The 25,092-nt window shown below is 33.2% G+C and overlaps 1 protein-coding gene across 1 annotated transcript in view; it reads right to left on the minus strand.

Moving 5' to 3' along the window:
* Nucleotides 1-13,436: 13,436 nt before the first annotated feature.
* pea (ATP-dependent RNA helicase pea) overlaps nucleotides 13,437-25,092 on the minus strand; it is a 159,788-nt gene continuing 148,132 nt past the window's right edge. Inside the window, exons 24-25 of the mRNA XM_085820150.1 lie at nucleotides 20,548-20,727; nucleotides 13,437-13,724 (exon numbers count right to left, since the gene is read on the minus strand). Of these exons, the coding sequence (XP_085676276.1) occupies nucleotides 13,502-13,724; nucleotides 20,548-20,727 (403 nt within the window). The 3' untranslated portion in view covers nucleotides 13,437-13,501. The remainder of the gene's footprint in view (nucleotides 13,725-20,547; nucleotides 20,728-25,092) is intronic.

Genomic DNA, 25,092 nt, shown 5'->3' on the forward strand with positions numbered 1-25,092 from the left:
TTTGGGAAGAGTTTGAAGTATATCCGTTGCGTCTGCTCTCAGAGAAGCGGGAAGATGACATGTCTTAGCTTGGAAATCTAACCATTCACTTCCGCCACTATGCAAAATTGTGTCTCGTACACTTGCCAGGAGGTCTTTCCATCGCATGTAGATAGTTACAGAGAGGAACGAGAAGCCATGGGTAAAATTTTAAAACTATCACAATTGCTTCCTGCTGTCGCTATGAATTTCTTTAAAACTTCTTTGCAACGGCAGCAGAAAAACCTATCATTAATTTGTTGTTGGATGATAGAAACTCTTTCTTCAATTTGTTGTTCCACGCAGATAGTCAGTCTTTCTCGAATTTCTCCGATCTTGTCGAATTTCTCCGCGTCTTTCTGCATTCCATTTGATTCATTGCTTCACAGCAGAAACTCTCTTCTATTGGTTCTTTTGCAGAAGAAACTCTTTCTTCAGTGTGTGCAATGTTATTTCAAACAGCGTCCATTCCGCCTTCCATAGCGTCAGGTTTGTGTTCTATTAAGCAGGTAATTTATCTTTACAAATCCTTTTGATCTGCTTCAATCTTTTTTGAATAGATTTCATCTCTTTTTTAACATATACTTGACCAGCTTCCATCAATCCTTGAACGGCTTTCATCTCTTTTTTAGCATCTTCCACCGTCATTAAATAATTTCTTAAAACAAGACAAAATGGATGCTAAAGAAGAGTTAGCTGCAGTAGAAGGTACAGTGCGAAAAAAAAGGGGGGGGGGGACAGTTCTATATCTGTCGTTCTACTGGGCCGATTGACGAAATTCAAATTGCGTTCTTCATGTCACGAAAGCGCGACTTAGGATATATATTAGATTTGTATATAGCAGTATTCTAACAGAGGTATTCTGACACCAAAATCGGACTTTTCTGAAATAACATGCCAGTTTTTTTTTACATATTTCGGTTCTAATTATGCTCAAATATGAAATTTTGTAAAATTTGGTGAGAAATTTACGGAGAAATTCACAAATTTATGTTGGCTCTTTATTTTCAGTTTGCGCCAAAAAGAGTTCACTTGGCGAACTTCTTAATACATGGTAACCTATTTTCCTTTTCCGTGAGAGGAAAAAAAAAAAAAAAAAAAAAAAAATCACAATGTTCTTTCTTTCAAATAATGTTCTTTATATTACATTTTATGTTATTATTTTAAATATTGTTTTTCTTTTTCGAATTTCATTTTAATTGTTTAAATTGCATGGTTTCTTTCGAATAACTGTTTTAAAAATTTCTATTTACCCATTCGAACCGCGTACATTAAATAAAAGGTGCATCGTTTATTTTTTTTCAAAGTTTTCTTTATAATTTTTATTTTTTTGTCACAGTTATTATTTTAGGTAATATTAAAATTTTTAGACTTTTATTTTAATTGTTTGTGTTGCATTGTCTCTTCAAATTTACTATTTTTTCATTCGAACTGGGCATTTTAAATATATTTATTAATATAAATTTTTCAGGATTTTATTTTATTTATTTGAATTGAGTTTCTATCGGAAGAATACTTTGTGTCCCAGACTACGATGCATCTGAAAACTGAATATATTAAAAGAGAAAATACAGTAAAGCACAGTTAACACGCCTTTCAATGTTCCGTTCAGAAAAGATATATAAATGAGAAAGATGTATAACCGACATTTTAACTTAGGATGACTTCATATATTGCTTTAAATACCTTTAACATTATGCTCATTGCTTTACACAATTTTATCATCCTACATTTAGTTTCTTAAAATATTATTCATATTTTAGTCAAATATTGTATTTTTGAAATCGCAAGAATCAAATATCATAAGATTAAAAAGTTTTAAATTAAAAAAAAATACTAAATTTTATGCAAAAATTTATTTTTTTCTTCTTAATGGCTTGCTCTTTTTCTTCGGGCATTCTGCAAGTTTATTAAAAAGCATCCAACTTTTTGAAACATCTTGGTAATTCTGACATTCATTTTAAATAAATTTATCGCCTTCCATTTCATAAAGCCAGAGGTAAAGTCGCTGAACACTGGTAGTTCGCTCCGGGGTTCGAAAACGGGCTGGTTGCATGGGCATTTTCATGGTTTTTCTCATTGTAACGTGTATGCCAGCTGGTTTCCCTTAGCAAGTTTTCCACGACGGCCTTTTAGGGGAGATAGCCTTGCTTTGCCGTAACTTAATAACCCAATTCAATCCATTTCATCAGTACTTGGTCTGAGCCTTTATCAGTTTTTAGAGGCTAAGCATTTTAAGGCATGAGATGAAAGGAAAGATTGCTTTTCATGAATATTCAAATAATTCGACTAAGAAATCATGGGATTCTCCGTTAATGATTATATGATGTTCTATAACGTAAATTAAATTTATACAAACATATAGTCGAAAACCAGTCGCTCTTCACTTTAATCTGCAATGATATCGCTTTTGTCTTTTCCGTTAGCATAAGCTCAATTAATGGTATTTGCTAGTGTACACGTCCAAGTGTTTTCTCTTTGAACACCCAAATTCTTTGAAGTATTCTGAAAATAAATTCAAAAGCTCCAACTTTTCGAAACACCTTGGTACTTCTTGCAGCCAAAATCTCTTTCAAATTTTTCCTTCCTTTTCTCCCTACTTTTTCTTCCTTCTACATTTATTTGCAGTGCTCACAAGAAAATTAAGATTTTTCGATTGTTACACTTCCATAAATTTTGCATTCTTGTCAATTTTTTTAAAATATCAATTACATCAACTGCGTTTCAGCTGAAGACAGCTTTTCATTTTCTAGGCATTTTAACTATAAATAAAGTTTAAAGCAAAGTCCAAAGGATAAATATTTGAATTAAAAGATCTTTTTTTTTAAATGAGAAAGAATTAAACTACTCCAGTAGCTCTTACCTTGTACCACGGAGTGGCCCGATTTTCACGTCGGGTGCAAACAATCTAAATCGTATTATTTAGAGTTTTTAAGCCTAATAATTTCTAAAGAACATGTTTTTTATATAATCTACGACACGAAAGAAAATTACTTCTTAAAACATTCTTTAAGAGGATTTATGTATAAATTTATATTTATGTATATTTTTGTAAAGCTGGGACATGACATGACCCAAACTTTCAACATCCTGTTTGCTTAAAAACATTGTGAAAATAAACATCAAACGAACTTTCTCAGTTTTAGACAATTCAATTTAAATGCGAAGTAAAGTGGCAGACGACAATACAGCGAAGGTAAAAATTTTCTCCTACAAATATTAAAAATAAATAAATAAATAAATAAATAAAGAGAGAAAGAAATTTTAAAAAAGTTAAAAATTTGAATAATATCATCTATAATTAAAAAAAAATAGCTTTTCATATAGTATTAAGAAATATTTATTGCGCATCACTGAGGGAAAAAATTTCATATAATTAATTCTCCATAAAAAATTATTTAAAATTTAAGGTTAAAAATAGCTGTGGCAATTCACTGTAACAAAAATCCATAAACCACATTTGGCGTTATTATCGCTGAAAAAAAAAAAAAAAAAAAAGATCCTAAATCTCAGTACGCGAAAATATGTAAATTCGTGTATATCTTAGAGAATTTTGAATAAAAAACTCTATTTTCTTGCAGGTATGCTTAGAACTACACCTACTTTAAGATGATGGTAAAATTTTTATAGGTTATAATTCAAAATTGTTTTAAAAAATTATAAAAAATATTTTAAAATAGAAATTTAAAAAATAAAACACAAAAAATGGCTGAAATTTATTTGGAATGAACCTAAGTTTCGAAATGTGAAAGGAAGAATAAAAAAAGAGATATTAATAAATGTATGCCAAATTCAATTAACATTGAGGAGCTAAAATTTTGAGAGCTAATTTTTTAAAAACCACTCACGATTTTTACAAAACTTGGCAGTCTGGCATAATTTAAGTTGACCAGACGTCCCGATTTAGGCAGAACAGTCTGGTTTTCAGACTTCATGTCCCGAGGTCTCCTGCTTGTCCCGGCGGGACGCCTGCTTGTCCTGCTTTTCTGCAAAAGAGATTCTTAACGTCAATTAACTCAAATGGGGCGCCAGGGCGCATTGGTGACACCTCGCTGATGCTTGCCTCCGATAAAGCTATGATGTCATCACTCAGAAACGCAGGCGGCGACCGAGTTGGTGGCTAAGGCACAGAAACAGAATGCGCGAAGTATCTGTCGCCAAAGCTCCAAGCCGGTGTCAAAGTTCGAAGGTGACGTTTATCAAGAGTCCATAAAACGAATATCGTTTTAAATTTCTTTAAACTTTAAAGCAACAGAATATATTTTTTCTCGTAAGTAAATTAATCAATGGATTAGTTATTTTGAGCAAAAAAAGTGCGAAAATCAGAGTTTAAATTATCACAAAAAGTCAAAGAAACGTTTTGTCAAAGAGCATTTCTTCTTAACACCTTGTTCCTCAATTTCCTGTACTGTCTGTCTACGAGAAAAGCACCCGCCATTGTGTATCGCGGGTGGCGGTCGTTATAGCAACAGGGCTAGTATATTTCAAATAGGGACGAACCAAGGGTTGCCTTTCCTCTTTAAATGCGCTAAGATGACAAACTGAAAAGTAAATCTTCAAGGCACCCCTTCAGAAAATGGTTCAAGGCTCGTTTCTATGCCAACAGACACCTGCAGACTAACTGGTGAGAGCTTTTCTTATGATAGACAGACTACACTGGTGTGCAAAAATTAAGGACGAGACGGTTTTTTCAATATAACTTTGTACAAAAGCTTTCCAAATCAACACATTTAATACTGTAAGATCTCCAATACGTAAGGACATGAGTAACGTAAGCAACACTTACTAAAAGAGAAATCAGAGGGATAAAAAGAAGCTTTATTGAAAAAGTAGCATGGAGCGCAATGCGACTGAAGGCCGAACACTCCCTGTGATGGGTGTCCAGCAAGAAACATCCGGGTCTTTAATAGGGATATGATCTCCCCTGACTGCTAGGCAGGTTTCACAGCGTCTGCCCATGCTGAGAATGAGGGTGTCAATGAGTTGTTGAGGCATTGCTACCCATTCGTCTTGCAGCGCCAATCGAAGCTCCGGAATCGTTACTGGTGGTAAGGTACGAGCTGCCAAGCGTCTGCCTAGAAAATCCCATACATGCTCGATGGGATTGAGATCCGGAGATCGTGCCGGCCAATCCATACGTTCAATATCCTCACTCTCTAAGAGCTGTTCGGCAGCTACTGTGCGATGACATGGTGCATTGTCGTCCATGAAAAGGAACTGCGGACCCATAGCGCCTCTAAAAAGACGCACATATGGAAGAAGAATCTCGTTACAATAACGGGTCCCGTTGACTGAACCTGCGTCGAAGATGTGAAGGTCTGTACGACTACCAAGCATGATGCCTCCCCAAACGAGAACACCGCCACCTCCATACCTGTCCCTTTCAATGATGTTCGAGGGATGATTGCGGCTTACCCGCTCTCTCCAGATGAGTATGCGATGAGAATCGCTACTCAGACTGAATCTGCTCTCATCTGTAAAGAGTACTCGTCCCCATTCATTGTCTCTCCAATTCCGGTGTTCCCGGCACCACAGAGAACGCCTTCTCCGATGGGCAGGCGTTAGAGGTACACACCGTACAGGGCGTCGTGCAAACAGACCACCACCATGCAGTCTTCTGGCCAAGGTAAAACGCGATATCGGTCGTCCAGTCGCCTGTGTCGTGTGTCTAGCGATTTCTCCCGCTGTCTGCCGCCTGTTTCTTCTGGCCTGTAAGGCAATATACCGGTCATCTGCGGGTGTGGTTCCTCGTGGACGACCACTACTAAACCCCCGGATATCTGTTCCTGTTGTTTGAAATTGTCTCCAAAGTCGTGAAACGATGCTGTGAGCAATTCCGAACTCTGCAGCCACACTTGTCACACTGCGGCCTTCCTCCAACTTCCCAATGATTCGACCTCGGGTAAAAGCATCCAGATGTCGTCTAACAGATTGATTATTCGCCATTTCTCGCTGAGGCAGCAACTCGGTGTGATTTTAACTGCTATACGGCGTGCAATCTCTTTGCCAGAAATACTGATCTTACACCCACAACATGCTTTATACTACTCAGACACTCCCCCATTACGTCTACCTGCATATCTGCGCATGTGCTACCGTACATCACCTTACTTAATCTCCTGATTGGTCTTTCTGTCCGCTCTGCCTCTTCGTTCAGCTGATATGCTAATTTTTCGACTTCGTCCTTAATTTTTGCACACCAGTCCTTAATTTTACACATAGCGGAGGGGGAAATTCTCGTCTCCAGGTTCCGTCACCAATTCCCTTGGCGAATTTACCCTCCGCTTTTCAGCGACGTAATAGCAAACTGGTTTACATTACGTTCTATGGAACCTTTCCTTCTTTACATAAATGTTCTTTAGCTAAGGTGGTTTGTGCGCGCCATTGTCGTGCTTCGGTGGTGATTTATTTTTTTCTCATGTGAGTGATATTACCTGAGTCTCCATTGAGCATCAGTCATGCCAAAACGAAAGTCGAAATCCAACGAGGAATTATAAGGCGAATTTGCATTCATAAAGAAGGTTAGAAGCAACGCTGATAGTGACGTAAGGTGCGACAAATGTGGATCACATTTCTTCGTCGCTCACAGCGGGCGTGGAGATATAATGAAGCATTTGAATACGGATCGTCACATAAACGCCCTAAAATAGTCGGCATCGTCAGGTACAATTACGAACTATTTTTTTAAGATCTGAGATAGGTGAAAAGGAAGCTCGGTTGGCTGCTACAGAAGGTTACCTTTGCGTAACACACGATTTATCACAATCACAGCTTTAGGTCGATGGACTGTACTTTCAAATGAATGCAAAAGTGTTTTAATCCAAAATTCACTTGCGCAAAAACAAAATGTTAAGCCATTGTCACGAATATATTTTGTTCATATGTAATGAACCAAGTCAAGGCAGAATTAAATGTCGCGAATTTTGTGACAGTGTCTACAGACGCGTCGAACCATAAAGATGTCAAGCTATTTCCTGTGATAGTGAGATATTTTGTGCTACTGTCAGGTGTGAAAGTTACAATCCTGGACATGCAATCTCTTTCTGGAGAAACAGCACAGACGATTTGCAATTTTCTTGTAAGTGCATTACAACGGCATAGTCTGACAAAAAAGGTTGTTGGCTTCTGCGCAGACAACGCTAACACGAATTTCGGAGGATTGAAAAGAAGAGGTAAAAACATTTTTTGTATTACAAGATACCCTCGGGAAGAAGCTGCTAGGTATTGGTTGTGCTGCTCATATCGTTCACAACGTAATCCAAACAGCAGGGCATTGCTTGCAAATTATGTGGAAGCAGTTATTATGAAAATTTATTATTTTTTCTATAGCTACACTATTCGTGCTGAGTCATTGAAAGAATTTTGTGACTTTGCCTGTGTAGAGTACCAGCGCATTTTAGGATATGGAAAAACTAGATGGTTATCACTGATGCCTGCAGTAGAGAGAGTTTTAAAATTTTTTTCCTGCTCTGAAATCCTATTTCTTGTCGGAAGGGAAGTGCCCCACTCTAATCCGCAACTTTTTTGAGAATTCCTGTGCTGAATTGTGGCTCTATTTCGTACATAATATGGCTGCGATGTTTTTCGTACATAATATCACTGCGATGCAATTCTGCACATACAAGCACAGACTGTAACAGCATTGGAAGTATCTTCTGAACTGGATGATTTAATACACAAATGCACTGAGAGAAGCGCAAAAAACGTTTTGCCAAATGAAGTACGTATGCTGATTACCCAACTAAAAGAAGAAGGACTGGCGAGAAAAATTATATTATAAGAACCATTGTAAATTTTTACAACTGTGCTAGATATCTGAAAGGGAGGGTTGAGCAATTCGAAAATCTAAATGCGTTGGGTTGCGTTAAAGGAGCCACCGGTTGTGGGGAAAAGTGCAAGAGAGTGTGCAACTTTTTGGGTGGAAGATTCCGAAGGTTGACATCGATGATAACGAGTTATTTGTCGAAGTAAGCTACATTAGGCGATTTACTTCACCACAAAAGATTGCAGATTGGAATTGACAGAAAACTACTCTCGACTGTCGATGGGCTGAACATTTTCGTCATTTCAAGGATAAAAACGTGCCATGTGCGCAAATCCAGAAAATTGTGGAGTTTTTGTTGTGTCTTCTAGGGACAAACGCAGCCAGTGAGAGTTTTCTCGTCTATGAATATACATATGGACAACTGAAAATACAGTTAAAACTGGAAACACTACAAGCAATGTTAATAGTGAAGTGCCAGTTTTGAGTTTAAGTTCTGAGTTTGATGAAGTCTATGAAAGACTTCTACAAGAGTTAAAACTTCTTAGAAGCATTCATTCGTCAATGAAATGCGTCTACGGGGCACTTACACAGGATGATCCTTCTAGCTGCTCAGGTAGGCCCATCGTCCGCTTAGAATTAATACATTTGCGGCGTCATGTGCTGGATGGACACATTCAAGCAGTAAGGTAGGTAGGAAGGAAGTTACAAACTTTTATTTTCCAAATGCTTTTTTTATTCTTTGTTCGCTCTTACTCTTACTGAAAGCGCGTCTGAGTTGTCTCAGTCCAGATCCCAAAGTCCGTGATTGTTGATTTAATAATTAATTCAGTCTGAGATATGAATGAATTCTTGTTGATTTAATAATTAATTCAGTCTGAGATATGAATGGATTCTTGTTGATTTAATAATTAATTCAGTCTGAGATATGAATGAATTCTTGTTGATTTAATAATTAATTCAGTCTGAGATATGAATGGATTCTTGTTGATTTAATAATTAATTCAGTCTGAGATATGAATAAATTCTATTTTTTCTTTCAATAATAGTCTGTTTAACACACACGCTAATTCGCAAATGATGGGTAATTTTTTATAGGATAATGTGACTTCACTAAATATTTTGCACTCCGTATTTTCACCTTGAGAAGGGGCTTTCGCCCTTCCCCCCACCCAAATTTGGATCCCTGCGTCCCGCTTTGCCCTCCAGAAAATATGGTCACCTTACATAATTTGAGTAGTAGAATCGAAATATGTAAAAAAATTGGTATGTTATTTCATAAAAAGTCCGATTTTGTGTCAAAATACTTATGTTAGAATAGTGCTATATATAAATCTAATACATATCCTAAGTCGCGCTTTCGAGATATAAGTCGCAATTTGAATTTTGTCAATCGGTCCAGTAGAACGAGAGATATAGGAACTGTCCCCCCCTTTTTTTGTGCACTGTACTTTTCCATACCATACCCATTTGCCACAGCCATAGCTTTAGGTCTATGGATTGTACGTCCATGCTCCTTCAAGTGGCATTTGAGCCTAAATTTACATGTGCGCAGACCAAAGCTGAAATAATAATACTAAATATTTTCATATCTTACGCTTTAAAAGCTTTGCACAATGATTTGGAAAAAGGTTCATTTATTTCAATCTTAATTGATAAGTTAAATCACAATGAAATAAAACTTTTTCCAATACTTGTTAGATTTATAGATTGGAGTTATGGATTTAGACTAAAAATGTTAGAATTTAAATCTTTAAAAATCCAATAATATCAGCCACTATTTAACTGTCTTGAAGAAAATAATTTTAAAAAAAGTTACTGGTCTTTGTGCCGATAATGCGAATTCTAACTTTGGAAGACCTGATAGACGTAGAGAAAATAATGCTTCCTTGTAAACTAAAAGGAAACCTTAACCATGATTTAATCGAAGTCGGATATGCGGCGAATATTACTCATAGCACTATAATAACATCAGCTCATATTTTGACAGTTGATATAATTATTTCCAAGATATACTTTAATTCTTACACTGTTAGAGTAGAAAATTTCTGTCGCTTTATAGAAACAGATTTTTCAATTTTTCAATTCATAAACAAGAGGGTTGGCTATACTTTCCATACAAATGTTTTTAGCACTGAAGGCTTATTTTCAAATTCAAGAAAAGTATCCCATGCTTATTTTAAATTTTTTGCAAACCCAGTGGCTACATATTATTAATACTCAACTCGGGCTTCAGTATTTCGTAAAGTTATTACAACAACTGAAAATCCCACTGTATTTGATGTAATTGCTTCAATGAATGCTCTGAAAGCTTCAGTAAAGAGCAAGATAGAGGATAATTTTATTCCAACAGATATATTAAAAACTTTAGAAAATCTTGAAGAGAATGAAGATGTGTCACAATACGAAGTAACCGAATTTTGAGACGCTATTGTTACATTTTGTCAGACTGCTCTTACTTATTTGGAGAAATGGACAAAGAAAGTATTCCGATCATATTAAATGAAATTCCTTCATACAGTCAAATTGAAACAGCTCTTTTGTTAATTAATAAAATGGTACCAAATCATAAATTATTGGAAATTGATATGGCATGTGGAATATGTTAACCATAAACAATATATCACGGAAGAAAAAATATTGGAATGGTAAAAAGATAAGATGCTCCCAGCTCAGAAGTGGATGGAAATAATTGGATATTTTAATAAGAACCATACTCCTTGTCCAAATGTATAAAAATTGTCAGAGGTTTTCTTTTATCTTCCTGGCACTAATGCTGCTAATGTACGTTATATGAAATAGCTAAAATCTTATTTTCGAATGACACAATAGTTTAACACATAATAGATTTAAAAGCCGATATAGAGAATAAACTTACATTTCATCTGAAATCATGGCTTCTTAAATTCTTTTCTTAAGAGAATAAAATACCAAAGAATACCTGCATTTATATCTGCACTGATGGAGCAAAGGCCATGTAGCTGTGCAGCTTATTAAAAATTCTTCTCGTAGCCACTGCATGATCCATAGGCAGGTACTACCTGGAAAAAATATTATCCCCCAGTCAAAAAAATTAATAATGAGGTTTTCAAAGTCATCAACTTCATAAATCTTTGCTACTAAAAAGTCATTTATTCAGAATACTATGTGAGGACATGGGAAGTGTATGTACATCTTTTCATTTATATACTGAAGTTAGCTTAAGAAATGGTCAAAAATTCTTCTAGTAGCCACTGCATGATACATAGGCAGGTACTACCTGGAAAAAATATTATCTCCCAGTCACAAAATTGCTCTTGAGGCTTTCAAAGTCATCAACTTCATAAATCTCGGCTACTAAAAAGTCATTTATTCAAAATACTATGTAAGGACACAGTAAGTGTACGCACATCTTTTCTTTCATATACTGAAGTTATCTTAAGGAAGGATACTAACCCGTATTTTTGAACTACAAAGCAAAGTGCGAGCGTTTTGTTCTTTTTAGAACACGATTTCAAAGTCTATTATTTCATAGAAATTGGCTGCTTAAAACTGTTTATTTAAACAACATTTTTACCAAGATCAATGAATTTAATCCTTCAGAGCAAAAAAGTAAATGTATTTATATTTACTGGTCATGAAAAATTCTAGCTCTCAAGAAAAAGAATTTTGGACAATTTGTGTATGCACAATGACTCAAACCAGCAGCTGAAAGGTTTGAGTGAAGTGCTTAATCAGTATTTTCAAATGAGCAGCAAATTAAATATCCAAATGAATTGTGGATTAAAAACCCATTCATTGTCAATTTACGAACTTTTACCATGTCAGAAGATGAAATATAAACTGTTACTGAAACAACATCTGATTCATTGTTGGGGAAAAAAAAATACCGTACAGCTCATTAGTGAAATTTTGGTACAGTTTAAAAGATGAATAACCTTAACCATCAGAAAAAACTGTGTTGGCACTTCTATAGTTTGGAACTACATGTATGCAAGATTGGGATTCTCAGCTAATGTATTATGAAAAAATAAATACCACAACAGTGTTTGTTGTGAATAATTCATTGATGCAAATCTGACATGAGAGTTCAACTTTTATCCACGAAGTCTAAAAGTGCAATCTGTGGTAAAGCAGTGCTGCTCATCTCATTAAAATTTAAATGTCCTGTTTGAATACTTTAATTTAAGAACTTAAGTGGTAATTTTGAAATTGCTTTTAGATACAAATAGGAGGGTGGATTCCCCCTCCCCAAAAAAGGTTATAAGGGTAATAAAAATTATTTATTAATAATAGACAACAAAATACAAGAGCGAATTAAGAGCCCTACTTGCCACTCACTTTTTTTACTTTATCAACAAATCTATTTATGCATGTATCTGAACGTAGGGTCAACTTGTTTAATCCAGCTTGGTAGAAATCACATCCCTGCCCGCTAAGCCAGTTATCAGTAGATGTTTTCAAATTTTTTCTGCCTGAAGAGAATCTCATTCCAGATAAATATTCTTTCAATCTCAGAAAAAGGAAATAGTCAATGAGTGCTATTGGGCTGTATGGGGGAGGGGTGACTCCAGACTTCTCAATTTTGGAGTTTCCAATTTTCAAGCAGTATGGGGATTGTTATACAGGAGGATGACACCATCACTCAACATACCAGGGCGCTTGTGTCGGATTACTTCACATAACTTTGTCAAAGTGGCACAATAACGATCGGCAGTAACGATATGGCTACACTCTAGAAACTTGATCAGGATAAAGAACCATAGCTTACTCCTCTAAAGCAGACCACTTTCCTAAACGTCTAGCCATTTCAATTGCTCTGACACGTCTGCGAACTTACTCTACATACCTCCACAACTGCTTCTAAACAACCAACTAGTGCTGTCTGTCTGTGCTTTGGGGATAAAGTATTCCCTCCACAATAATTACTTTTCAAATACTGATGATTGTAATTTTTTTTGGGGGGGGGGAGGAATCCATCTATGTACATATTATTTGACATAAGCATAATTTTTGTTGTGAATAATTCATTTACAGTATGTTGCACTTAAACAATACTACAGAAGCAAAACAGGGGTTCCACAATAAAAGTAAACATTAAAAAGGGTCACACTTAAATTTCAGATTTTATTTTCTACATCACAAATATTGTTTCAAAATAGCTATTATTAACTAAGCAATATTATTTCCCCTAAACATTCATACAGACAAGCTTCTAAAGCAGATTAAAATGTTAATAAATATATTTTCACAGAATAAACATAATCATGAAATATCTAAAACAATTTAGGCAAAAGGAAAAGAAAAAAAATTATTTTTCTTCAATCAAAAAATTTCATAATTTATGCACAATCTAGATTTAAGAAAATAAATACTACTTATAAGACTTTTAGAACAGATAGTTTCCCAAATACATAAATGTGTAGTTTGGATATTACATTATGAATAACAACTCCATTAATGCTTACGGTAAAATCATTTCACTGTTAACATTCTAACACATAGGAATTAAGTTTATATAAACATTAATATTTTATCCTAAGTTCATCTGTTTTATTTATTTGAAATTACTTAATAATGTGATTTCATTACTGAAGCTGAACATGGCATATTGAAAATGTTTGAAACTAAATTTAAAAGAACACACTTTAATATAAAAAATGTTTTATTATACAAGTTTTTTTTTTTTTTTTTTTTTTTAATTTTTACATATTTACACATTTTACAATGAAAATAAATAACTTAGTTTCTCCTTCGCCTAACACGTGATATTCTCCAGGCATTTGGCTCTTCATATTTGTTATATAAAGGTTCAAGACGCAGCTGCTTTTTATGTTTACTTAATTTTGTTGGATCTGCAAATTTGTAAAATGCTGGGGCAAATTCAACCATCCATTTTGGATCAATTGTCGTCACCTCCCTCATATATTCTTTTGTGGTTTGTACTAATTCATGATACACAACCCTACAAAAACAAAAATAAGCATTCTGTTACAATAATAATAAAGTATAAAATGCAAGGTGTGACAAAAAGAGTTTCATGTTCAAAACCTTCACTCTTTTTAAACAAATTTATGGCTCTAGTTTAAGAAAGACTAAAAATCTATTTACGCATAAAATAATAAATAATAAATAAGCTTACAGACTATGATAATACAAGATAATTTCTAAAGATAAATGAAATTTAAATTTTTATACATACAGCATGAAAAATGTTACTTTTCACAATCAAAATTAAAAATTGAAATAAATAAAAATACATCCCCATATAATCAAAACTTCAAAAGATGTTTACACATTTTTAGAATAATTTCCATCAAGAATTTTAAAAAAGCAAATGGTTTGGAATAAAAATTTCTGACAACAGCTTATTTTATTATTTTTTTTTTTAATGAGAAATACTGTCTGCTACTTTTTAATTTATTCTTCTTTCAAAATGTTGTGTGTAAAAAAGCTGTGGATTGAAGGATAAGTTTTTGTGCTTTTTGAAGAGAAACATTCCTAATTCATAATTCAAGAACATTGTGAAAAGCATGGTATTTAAATTTCTAAGTGCAAAATAAGCAACATTTATTAATCAGAAAGGAAAAAATCATCAATCATTACTCCTATTTGGGAATAAGACACCAAATAAATACCCAAGAAGATATGCACTGTTTATAAGGTTAAACCAGTGGTAACAAGAGAAAATCTGTTGATGTAGAAAATCAGTTGCAAAGTCTTTAAATATATCTGTAGCGACAATAATTAAAACAGCAAACACAAGAAGCCATAGCTCAATGCAGAATAATTTCTACAGTCCTGTATGAAAATTATTTAGCATGAGATAAATGGAAATACATTGTGGTCCTTAATGAAGCACGGGTTTATCTAAATGACTGGGGGGGGGAAAGGGGGAAGATCTGTATTTAGTGCAGAAAATGAAGAAAAAAAAAAAAAATGCACAAACTGGGTTGCGCTAATGCAAAGAAAGTTTCAGTAAGGGTTTATGATTGTTGCAGGATTCTCTTACAATGGGAAATTAAAAATAAGAAGAATGGTTTTCCCCCATTCTTCTTACTTTTATATTATCCCTGTATTTTTATTTTTCCGCCACAGCATCTTCTCTTTTCAGCATTTCATGTTCAAAATACTACAATTTGAGTAAAATTATTAACATATGTGTAATAGCTTCATTTCTTAAAGCAGTAACAATATCTTGAAATTTATCTTGCTTTCTTGAAGATCTAGAAAACATGGTGTAAATTGTTCTTATCAAACTTTTAATATCTCTCATTAATTTCATGATGTGCGACATAGTTTTGCTGAATCAAATATTGTATATTTTCTTTTAGGTTTGTTACTATTCCATTTATCTCACCTCGCATAACAGCTGCTTCATCAGAAATAAACATATATACTTTTTTTTTAATACAGTATACTTTTTTTAATCAATATTTCTCCCTCTATAAAATTCTGTTATTGCAGAAACAATTGAAAAAGAGTCATAAGATTAATCGAATTATTCCATCAAAAATACTTTTATACTGGTTATTATGTTCACATCTAAATTTTAAATACAATATTAAACATCTGGTGATAAAAATATCAGAACTTTTGCCGACAATTCAAGTGTGAAAATTAGATGCTTTGATTTATTTTATCGTGTTCATTTTTACCATGGAATTGATAATTTCTAAAAACAAAAAAGCCTGATTCTTATTTCACCAATTTTCTGGAATCTTAGCATGCTATATGATCCTTTATATCCCAGATAGAGAGCAGCAAAAGGTTCATTTTAATTATTAATAATACATTATCAATTAATATTTTCACTTCTTCACGAATGGATTTTTCTTTTGATGTTAATATTCAGGGTTTCATTTAATAAACATACTAATCCTGTTAACTGGTAGCAAGGGATTTTTGTCCTAGTTTTGCTACACTTCCCACGTTAGATTTACTAGTTAAATGGCATTAAAAAAATCCATTTTTTTCAACTATCTATCAATTTTTTCCACTAACAAAATCATTCAATATCCATTATGACTGTAAATACAAATAATTCCACTTTTTTCTGCCGAATAAAAATATTTTTTGCAATAGAATTCATAATTTATTTTTACCATTTGGTGTCTGTTTCAACTATTTCATGGTTTATATATAAAAATATTGACACACAGTATACAATGAAATACCTATGCTGTTAGCTACATTTGCAGACAACGTATCACGTGCTAGTCACTGTATAACAATGCATACCTTACTTATCACATTAGAAGACAGAGTAGGCACACCAACACTACCTCCTACAATTGTATGGCACAGCACAAGATGTGTATTAAATTGCAGTGAATATAAAACAAACATTTAATATCATTTATCTTAAAAGTAATGTAAGAATGTAATTACTATGTTATTTAGTTAATTAGAATGTTATTACTACTACTATTTTGATCAGTGGCATGTTTGTCTGTGTGCTTGTTAATTTTCTTTATGCACTAAATTTTTTAAAAGCATGCACACATACAACTTACAGAAAACTCTTGTTACAGACTATATAAAAATACTGCTCAAAACATCTTTGCACATACCTTTTACATTAAAATATATCCCCAAAGAAGCAATGATTTTAAATTAAAGAGTAGAAATGCCTAAATTTATATGTAATGAAATTTCTTTTTACATAATCCCTAAAAGTGATTAATTTCTAAGTTAAATCAGATTTATAATTTTGATAAGTATTTTAAGGTGAATTTGCACATTACATATTTTTTCCTTTTACCAAAGATCTTTAGTAAGATGAGGAACAACTTACTATAGAAAATCCATACAAAAGCTGCATAAGCTGAATTAAAATGTTTGAATATGTTCTATAAAATGCATCCCTATGATAAAAATTGTTATATCTGACATCTTACTTTATTAGATTCTTACACTGGAATCATGGGATAACAACCAACCATTTAACAAATACTTAGTCATGGTACTTTTTCCAAATATCTGTATGTTGAAATGATGAAAACCAATGATAGTGACCTTCAATTATTTACTTGTGTGTTAGGACTTTTGTGGGGTAGAAAAAATGATGGTAAATTTGGACTGATTAGACAGCTATAAATTAGGAACTTTGTCCAAAAGAATAATTCTTTCAGTCACATATAAAGCATTCAATCCTGTTGGTTTATATTATATTCTATTTTGTTGATACCCAAACTGTTATTGCAAAGTATGTGGAAAGAAAACATACCTTGGAACTATGTAGTCAATGCCAAAACAAAAAAGGAATTTATGAGCTGGTTTTCAAAATTTTTTCACTGAAGGAAGCGACTGTTGTTTTCCAAGCAGATAAAACATTTCTGGGTATACTTTTTGTTATGATAGCTATTTAGCCTTCACAGCAGCTATTTTCATTCGTGAAGAAACCTCCAAAGATTGTCCAAGTTTATCTTCTAGTGGAGTGGCCAAGACTAGAGTGGCTTCTGCATAGAGCTGATGGTGGGAGCTCGATTGTCTGTATCTGTTGTAGAAGGACTTCAGTGGAATGTTGACAACATTATTGAGTTGATTCCACAGCTGTTTTAGGGTAGATTCAGCATGAAGAATCACGAACATATTTGTGAGCAATGAGTGAATGAAATAAATAGTTTAAGGGATCCTTTTGCATGAAAACACTTCTCCAGAATCCAGAACATAATTGATTTGCCTGCATGGGGATATTCTATCAGACAACAACTGTTATCAAGTAAACGGTGGGAGGCACATTCTTCTATCTGTTCTCTAAGTTACTCAAATGCATGTAGCTATAGAACTGAAGAAAAGAAAAGTAATGAATGCAGACACTACAGTTCAATTGGTACTTTTATTATTTTTCAAGCTATGACCTAGTGATATGGTTTATTATTTGGAAAAGAAGACTTTTTTTTTTTTTTTTTTTTTGTCTAAATGCACAATAATTTGCAAATTATTGGAAAGTTATCCTGTGAAAAAGACAAAGATATAGAAAATAAGGTCAAATTATTAGACTAAAAACAAGATTTGGAAGGATTCAGAAGACATCTAGTTGTTTTACCATGAGAGTATTAGGTTGTGAATAGGTTGATTATGACAGAACACCATAAGTACTCTTATGCTGGCTTTCAAACTTTGCTGGGTATTCTAAGCCAACATTATATGATTTTAAATGTGAAACAAGTGCTATGATCTCTTTTATCTAAATATATTATTTGCTTAAGATTCCAAATATGTTATCTGCTTAAGATATGCAAAGAGAAATTTAACAGCATCGATTTCTGCATTATCATAAAATCGAGTATGGGATGCATTTATTTTTGAAATTATCAAAAATGATATGGGTGAATTTATGCATTTAAGAAGGAGAAGCGAAAGCTTGAATTTGCATATTACTTGTGCTGCATATAGAGCTGTCTATAAGTTCATTTCTTCACTGTCTACAGAGGGCTCTTTTCAAAGTTTCCATTGGTTTATAGCCCACAGAAGTTGACTTTCTATAGTTTACTGTAATAATGAAAGTGATTCTGTTGGAACATCAAATTGTTTGAAACTTATTGATTGAATGTAACTCCTCAATATTAGAGAAATTTAGTGCACTACTTCAAAAACCACTCAGAAAATTCAATGGTTTTTCAACCTCCCAACTGCTTTTTGGTGGAGTGGTTTGGGGAGTGATTAGCTGGCATGATGAAACAAATTCTTAGAACACTTTAGAAAATTTTCTACTGTCTTTTGAAAAAATGAAAATGGTACTGAGTGATATAGAATCTGTCATTAACTCTTGTCCATTTACCTATGTTTGAGAACAAGATTCTGAACTTATTCTTTTGTCTCTCAAATCATTTTTACAAGATTTTTGAAAAAATAGCATTTGATGTTGATGAACATTCTCTCGAAAAAGGGCTAAAATATCGTCAACGACTAATCACTATTGTACAAAAAAAGATTTAGATACGAATATTTAGGACTTTTGATTCAAAGGTATGATCCAAAGAAGCATGAACGAAGTATTAAACATGGAGACGTAATTCTTACTGGGAGTGATAATATTAAATGCACCAAATGAGCATTAGCCATTCCTGGTGAATTACTATCTAGAAAAGATAACATCATTAGACTGCTACAATTGAAAACTGTGAAAGGATAACTTCTATACAAAGAATTTTTGACCTAAAAAATTACAAAAATGAACAGTTAAGAGTTGAAGGGTGCTTAGTGGAAACTAGCCAGGCCTATCCAAAAACTGGATTTGTAGACTGTATGAATACCTGATCTTTAATTAATGTCTTTTATCTCTTCATTTTAATTTTATTTTTATTTTAAAAAAAGTTCCAAGGCTTTAAAATTTAGAGTAGGTTCAGCTGTTTTCTAACATCTTAAGGTGGGAGAATGTTGGGTTTCAGATGATGCACGGCTCATATTTCATATGTATTTCTACTTAATTTTACTAACTTACATTTTTTGGTAATAATATTACATATTATATATAATATTACAATAATTATTGTTCATTTCGTTTCTTGGAAGTGGCAACAAAACAAAATTTAAAACGAGCAAAAATATGCACCTATAATTGGCTTATTAAAGAATGCTTGTTGTTTACATGAGTGATGTTTTATTTAAGATCTGTTCCAAACATAATGATACTTCATAATATGTTTATTAGTCTCTAGAGTAGATTATATGCTGGTAGCCTAAAAATTATTTTGACACATAAGCGAATACATTTGACCGCATGATGACAGTATTATGGCTATGGGAATAAAGTTCTATTATGGCTATGGCAATAATTGAAAAGTAAGTTCTTCAAGCTGAAGAAAATACCCAATAGATTCACTTTAGTGCTTTCTTGTACCAGACATTTTTATATGATCCTTACTATTACTGCTATGTTAAAATCATACCTTACCAGTTTCATAGCCAGTATGAAATTCCTCACATTCAGTTAATATCATCGATAATTAAATACTTAATGTTCAGCACCATTTTAGGTAATGATGTAAATTCAGGCACATGATTCTTACTTGAAATGATGCAGGCACATTTATGAAGTTTGCCTTTCTTAAGTTAAAATATATTTCGTTTTGTAATTTGTCAATGTATTTTCTCTTTTTAAATACATTCCAGATGATGTACAAAACAAATCGAAAATGGTGACATTAGTGCACCATTTTCAACTTGTTTTTAGTAAATTTTCCGAAATTTGGTAACTTTAATTTAAAAGAAGTGCAATTTGCAATATTTGAAAAAAGCATTTCAATTAGAAATTTACACAAAAAATAGGATTTAGCCCTCCCAAATTGAATTTATTAGTGAAGAATTTAGTAATATAATGTCCAAACTTCTAAAAATAATTTATTTGAACGACGTGCCTTTTTTATATTACAAATTTTTAAGATCATTAAAGTTATTCATAAAATGAAGAATAAAGAATATATTTTTGATGCTGTACAAAATGAGCTAAACCAAATCGAACAATTAACATAAATTGCCATATTTCAAAATCTATTAATATTATCTACTACTGCCAGTGAACTGTAAATAATTTTAAAATGTTTACTTTAAAAAATTTAGAACTTAATGTAAAAGGAATGACTAGTAAATAGCAAATCCTGATTTTATTAATAAGTAACATTTGGTATTTCTTTTAAATGTTGGCAAGCCAGTAGGATTTTTGTTCAAAAACCTAGAAAGATAATACGCAATGAAAGCATGCAATTATGCAATTGATTACTCATTTTTTGTAAGACTATGTTTTTTCCTTCTTCACCATAATTATTTACAGAAATACTAACCATTCTGGTTGTCGATTGAAAAGAGCACTTGATGGATGGATATACACAACTTGGCCATCAACTAAGGTCCTATAGCCTTCTTGAGGGTCTTTTTTTGCAGCATTTCTAAAAAACCCGCTGCATATTGCTTTCTGAACACGCGCTGTAGTTTTTCCACATGAAAGAACATCAAGTTTATGCCTAAAGAATAAAAATACAAAATTGTACATGAAATCATATAAGCAAGTTTAAAATAAGTTAAGAAAGAAGAAATATATTGTTGCATGTGTATGGGTTCATAATAGATTGAATGCACAAGTTCGATAAAAAGTTAATAAAATTATTCTTATAACAAGTAATATAACAAAACAAAACACTGGATTTTCCCTCATTCAAGTGAATTCCTAAAGTGGATTCGCACAGTATCACACAATATAATCAGTAACAATATTTTAAACTACTAAAACATTAAATAGAATGCAATCCCAAACGCAGAGAGAGCTAATCTGCTCTCACCATGAATTCACTACAATCAACAACACCTAAGTAAACAAGTGAACTGAGATATTTCTCTCCAGCTTTAATCGGGCACGAGAAGATTCTGGTAATTTCTGTTTTCTCGGGGTTTCTGGAGATCAAAAGAGTAGAATTATGATTACAGATATCACAGTAGTCAATTACATTTATTCAATTTAAATATAAATTATGAGATAGCTATTTTTTAAATGTTAAATGTGCATGCTCTTTTATTTTTTATTTTTTGGCTTAGCTTTCGCTTAAAACCTTGTAAAGTTCTTTGATTACAGCCGAAGTAAAATTTCTACCTTGATCGGAATGTAACTAAAGAGGCCCTCCGAACGCGGAAATTAAGTGCTGTAATCATTATCTAGGCTACTGTGACAGCCTCCTGATTAAGAATAGGATATGCTTCAGGCTACTTTGTGAAGTAATCAATGAAAATGAGGATGTATTTGTTGCCATCAGCAGTTCACGGCAGAGGTTCCAAGATGTCAAAGGCGATACATTCAAAAAGTGCTCCAACATGTTGCAGCTTTCCTTGGCTGTGTTTCTTCGGCCCTTTCCAACTCGCACAGGATTGGCATTACTTTTGCACATCATTCTTTGCATTATTCCAGCAAAATCGCTCTTGAACCCTCTGCAAGGTCTTCATTATTCCAAGGAGGCCTCCTGTAAGGCTGCTATGCAGTTCTTTAAGGACATCTAGAATCTGGGACCTTGGAAGTATTAATTGCCATCGGAAAGTCTTTCCATCATCTGATTCAAATTTCCGGTAAAAGATGCCATTTCGAATAAGGAGTGAATCCCAGGAAGTCCAATATTGTTTTGTTCTAGGACTGTAGATCAAAATGTTTTACCAGGTAGCTTTTCTGTTTGAAGACTTCATTATTTCAATTATGGGTTTAATGTCACAGTCTTCCAGCTGGACTTTCCTGACTTCTTTGACACTCCATGGTCGATGATCAATCAATGTTGATGTTGTAGTTTCTCATGTGACTGGTTTCAGCAGCTCATATTTCCCTTCGACCCTGAGACAATATCGGCAGTAGTGGCAATAACAAAATCAACCATAGCCGGAAATTTCTATTTTCGGCTATAGATCCAGGAAGTAAAAATCCTGTTCCTTCTGGGATTGTGAGATCATCTTAAGCTATAATTTTGTGGACAGATTTCACTCCTTCATCATTAATCCCAAATAACAACTATACTCAGAAAGCAATAAACAATCAAAATTGTGCTTTGTGGATGATATAATTCAAAATATACAAACCTCTTTGCCATTAGCTAATAAAGAGAGGGGAAAAAAAGAAAATTCTTTCTGTTGTGCCTCGCAAGACGCATCGCTTCAGAATAAGATTGCGATATGTGTGTTACATGCCCCAAAATCAAAGAAAATAAGCAGTATTTTATCTCATATTTTCAACAGACAGCAGTCCAGTATACAAAGCATTGATTGAAAAACTGTTCCCAAAACCACATTTCTAAAAGAATGAAACTATTCAAAATGATGTGATTTCATTAAAAAAGATAAAATAAAAAAAAAATTTGATTTAAATTTTGAAAAAAGAAAAAAATCACTTTGAGGTGCACTGGCTCTTGTCTAGATGCACCTATGTACCAAATTTAGTAGCCCTGGGCCTATAAGCTTACGTGCAGCACGAACGAAAGACACACAGACAGACTCTTTCTTTTATTATATGTAGAGATTACATTTTGTTGTTTTTGCTTTAAAATTTAACTTTACAACTTAATATTGATTATTTAACTGTTTCAAGTGCTGGGATTTTTATTACTGTACTGCCTTTTGTGAATATCATGTTTGGTTTAAACAATGGCATGCACATCTTGTTCTGAAAAATTTCTGTTTTCCAAACATTTATCTTGGCCCATTTTTTATGAGTATTTTTAAAATTTGTATAGCTGTTTCTGACTATTGCAAATTCTTTTGCCAGGGCAAAATGTCATTGTTCTCTACACTGCCACATGTTGAAATTATTTTGTTTCTGGTATTTTAATAATTAAATAAAATATTTTAATCAATTTCAAATAAGGTTCAAACAGATGCAAATTTTTTATTTCAATTTAAAAAATGTTCCATATTTCTGTCAGCTTCTGGTCCTACTTGCCATTTTTGCTTTTTCATATGGCAATGCATATTTTAAGCCATCTTGAGCAGATTTATTTCTGGAGTGAATTTTATTTTCAATTATTGATCTTAAGTATGTTTTTAAATGCTTCTAGAATTAACTTTAGAAAAGTTTTTGATCACATAAAATTGCAGTCTTCTCTTCCTGATGAAGACCAACAATTTTATGTTTCCATTTTTTATCCTTCTTTTGTCTTTTACCTTCTAAACTTGCTAACCTTAAAGGATTTAAAAAAAGAAGAAGAGAGGGGGGATCTGAAACTGAAGCAAGAGCGTAAAAGTCACTTTTGACTTGCTGAGCTCACAGTCTGCTTTTGCACTCACTCCTGTTCTTTGTGTGTGTGTGTTTCTAGCTTTATTATTAAGCATAATTTTTTTTTCACACTTAGGCCACATACAATTCAGCAACAAAATATTTAACCCTTTGCGGGTCAGTGTTCCACTACATGAAACACCCAAATTGAATCGCTTCTGAAACCTTTTAAATTCAACCGTAAGTAGATAAAAATGCCTTTATAAGATACTTTGAACTTTTCTTTTTAAACAGTAGATAGTAGCATATCACAAGGAGACACAGAATTTTCATTTATTATGTGTTATTAAAATCCACTTTTTTCAAGTAATTTTCTCTATTTTTCTAATGATATAAAAAAAATTATTTGGAAAAAAATTAGGCATAATTTTGCTGGCTGTACTCCAAATTATTTGTTCTATATTTTTTTAAATCTTTCACACAAAAACCATACACAGAATCATTGAATAAAGCCAAGTGTTCCATTAGCGAGAACACTGCGCCTTTAGCGATCTCATGCTGTTACGAATCAGAACATCTGTGGTTAGGAGAGAACATCCGTTGTTTACGTTTTCTGTTTACGTTGTTTGGAGGGGGGATGAATTCAAAGAAAGCAGTATTGAGGGATGAGGTGTGTTTTGTGTTATGAAAGCCCTTATATTGGCAACTCGAATTCTTTGGGAGTCGTTTTTAGGCGGAAATTTTATTAGTAGCTTCACTCATCTTTACTTAGACCTGTGCGAATTTTTTGCTGGCGCTTTTCAGTCTCATTCCCCTTTATTTTCAATAATTGTGTAGATATTTTTCGTGTATGTATACATTATAGGCTTATTTTTCTTTATTGTTAATATTAATCGTAGTTAATTTTTTTATTATTAATTTTCCATAAATGGCGCGGAGAAGTCTAACTCTTTCTGAAGCGCTAAAAGTGTTTCATGAATAACCCTCGGATTACAGCCCAAAGATTTCTGTTTAAATTTGCTGTGTTCCCTCTGTGTCACGAAAGCTTCAAAGATAACTTTAAAGAGGCGACTTCCTTCAAGACCTGAAGATACTTCCAGGCATAAAGTAAAGGTTTCTGGGGGAAAACGCTACAGTGGTGTTGAACACATATCGGTGAAGGGTACGCGTAGATGATGTGCACATTATAGCATGAAACAGAAGCCGCACAAAACACGTTTTATGTGAAAAATCTGCAAAGTTGGTTTGTGCTTCCATCAAAAGGTGTGACTTGCTTTGAACAATTTCACGAAGCTAAGAAATAGGAAAATTTGTAAATATTTTTGTATATAGGACTTGCGTATATAGATATTTATCTCATTTATCCGTATATATTCAAGAATATTGTGTATATCCAGGAAACCATATATACAGCCATAATACAGAGTTTTTTCATTCTTATACAAACGCTTCTACTCATTTTCATGATTCACTGCAATGCTCGCTTAGTCGCACTTTTAAAAGCTCTGGCGGCGCAGTGTTCCACCTCATGGAACACCCACAGAATTAAAACGGTAAGTGCAATTTTTACAAAATTTTACCTGTATACTCCTTTAGGACTAAATAGACTGCATACAACTTTTTTTGTTGAAATTCCGACGTTAACGTA

The sequence above is a fragment of the Stegodyphus dumicola genome, chromosome 7 (genome assembly GCF_044657685.1).
Source record: "Stegodyphus dumicola isolate Sdum_Otavi_A_Nest chromosome 7, ASM4465768v1".
Lineage (NCBI taxonomy): Eukaryota > Metazoa > Arthropoda > Arachnida > Araneae > Eresidae > Stegodyphus > Stegodyphus dumicola.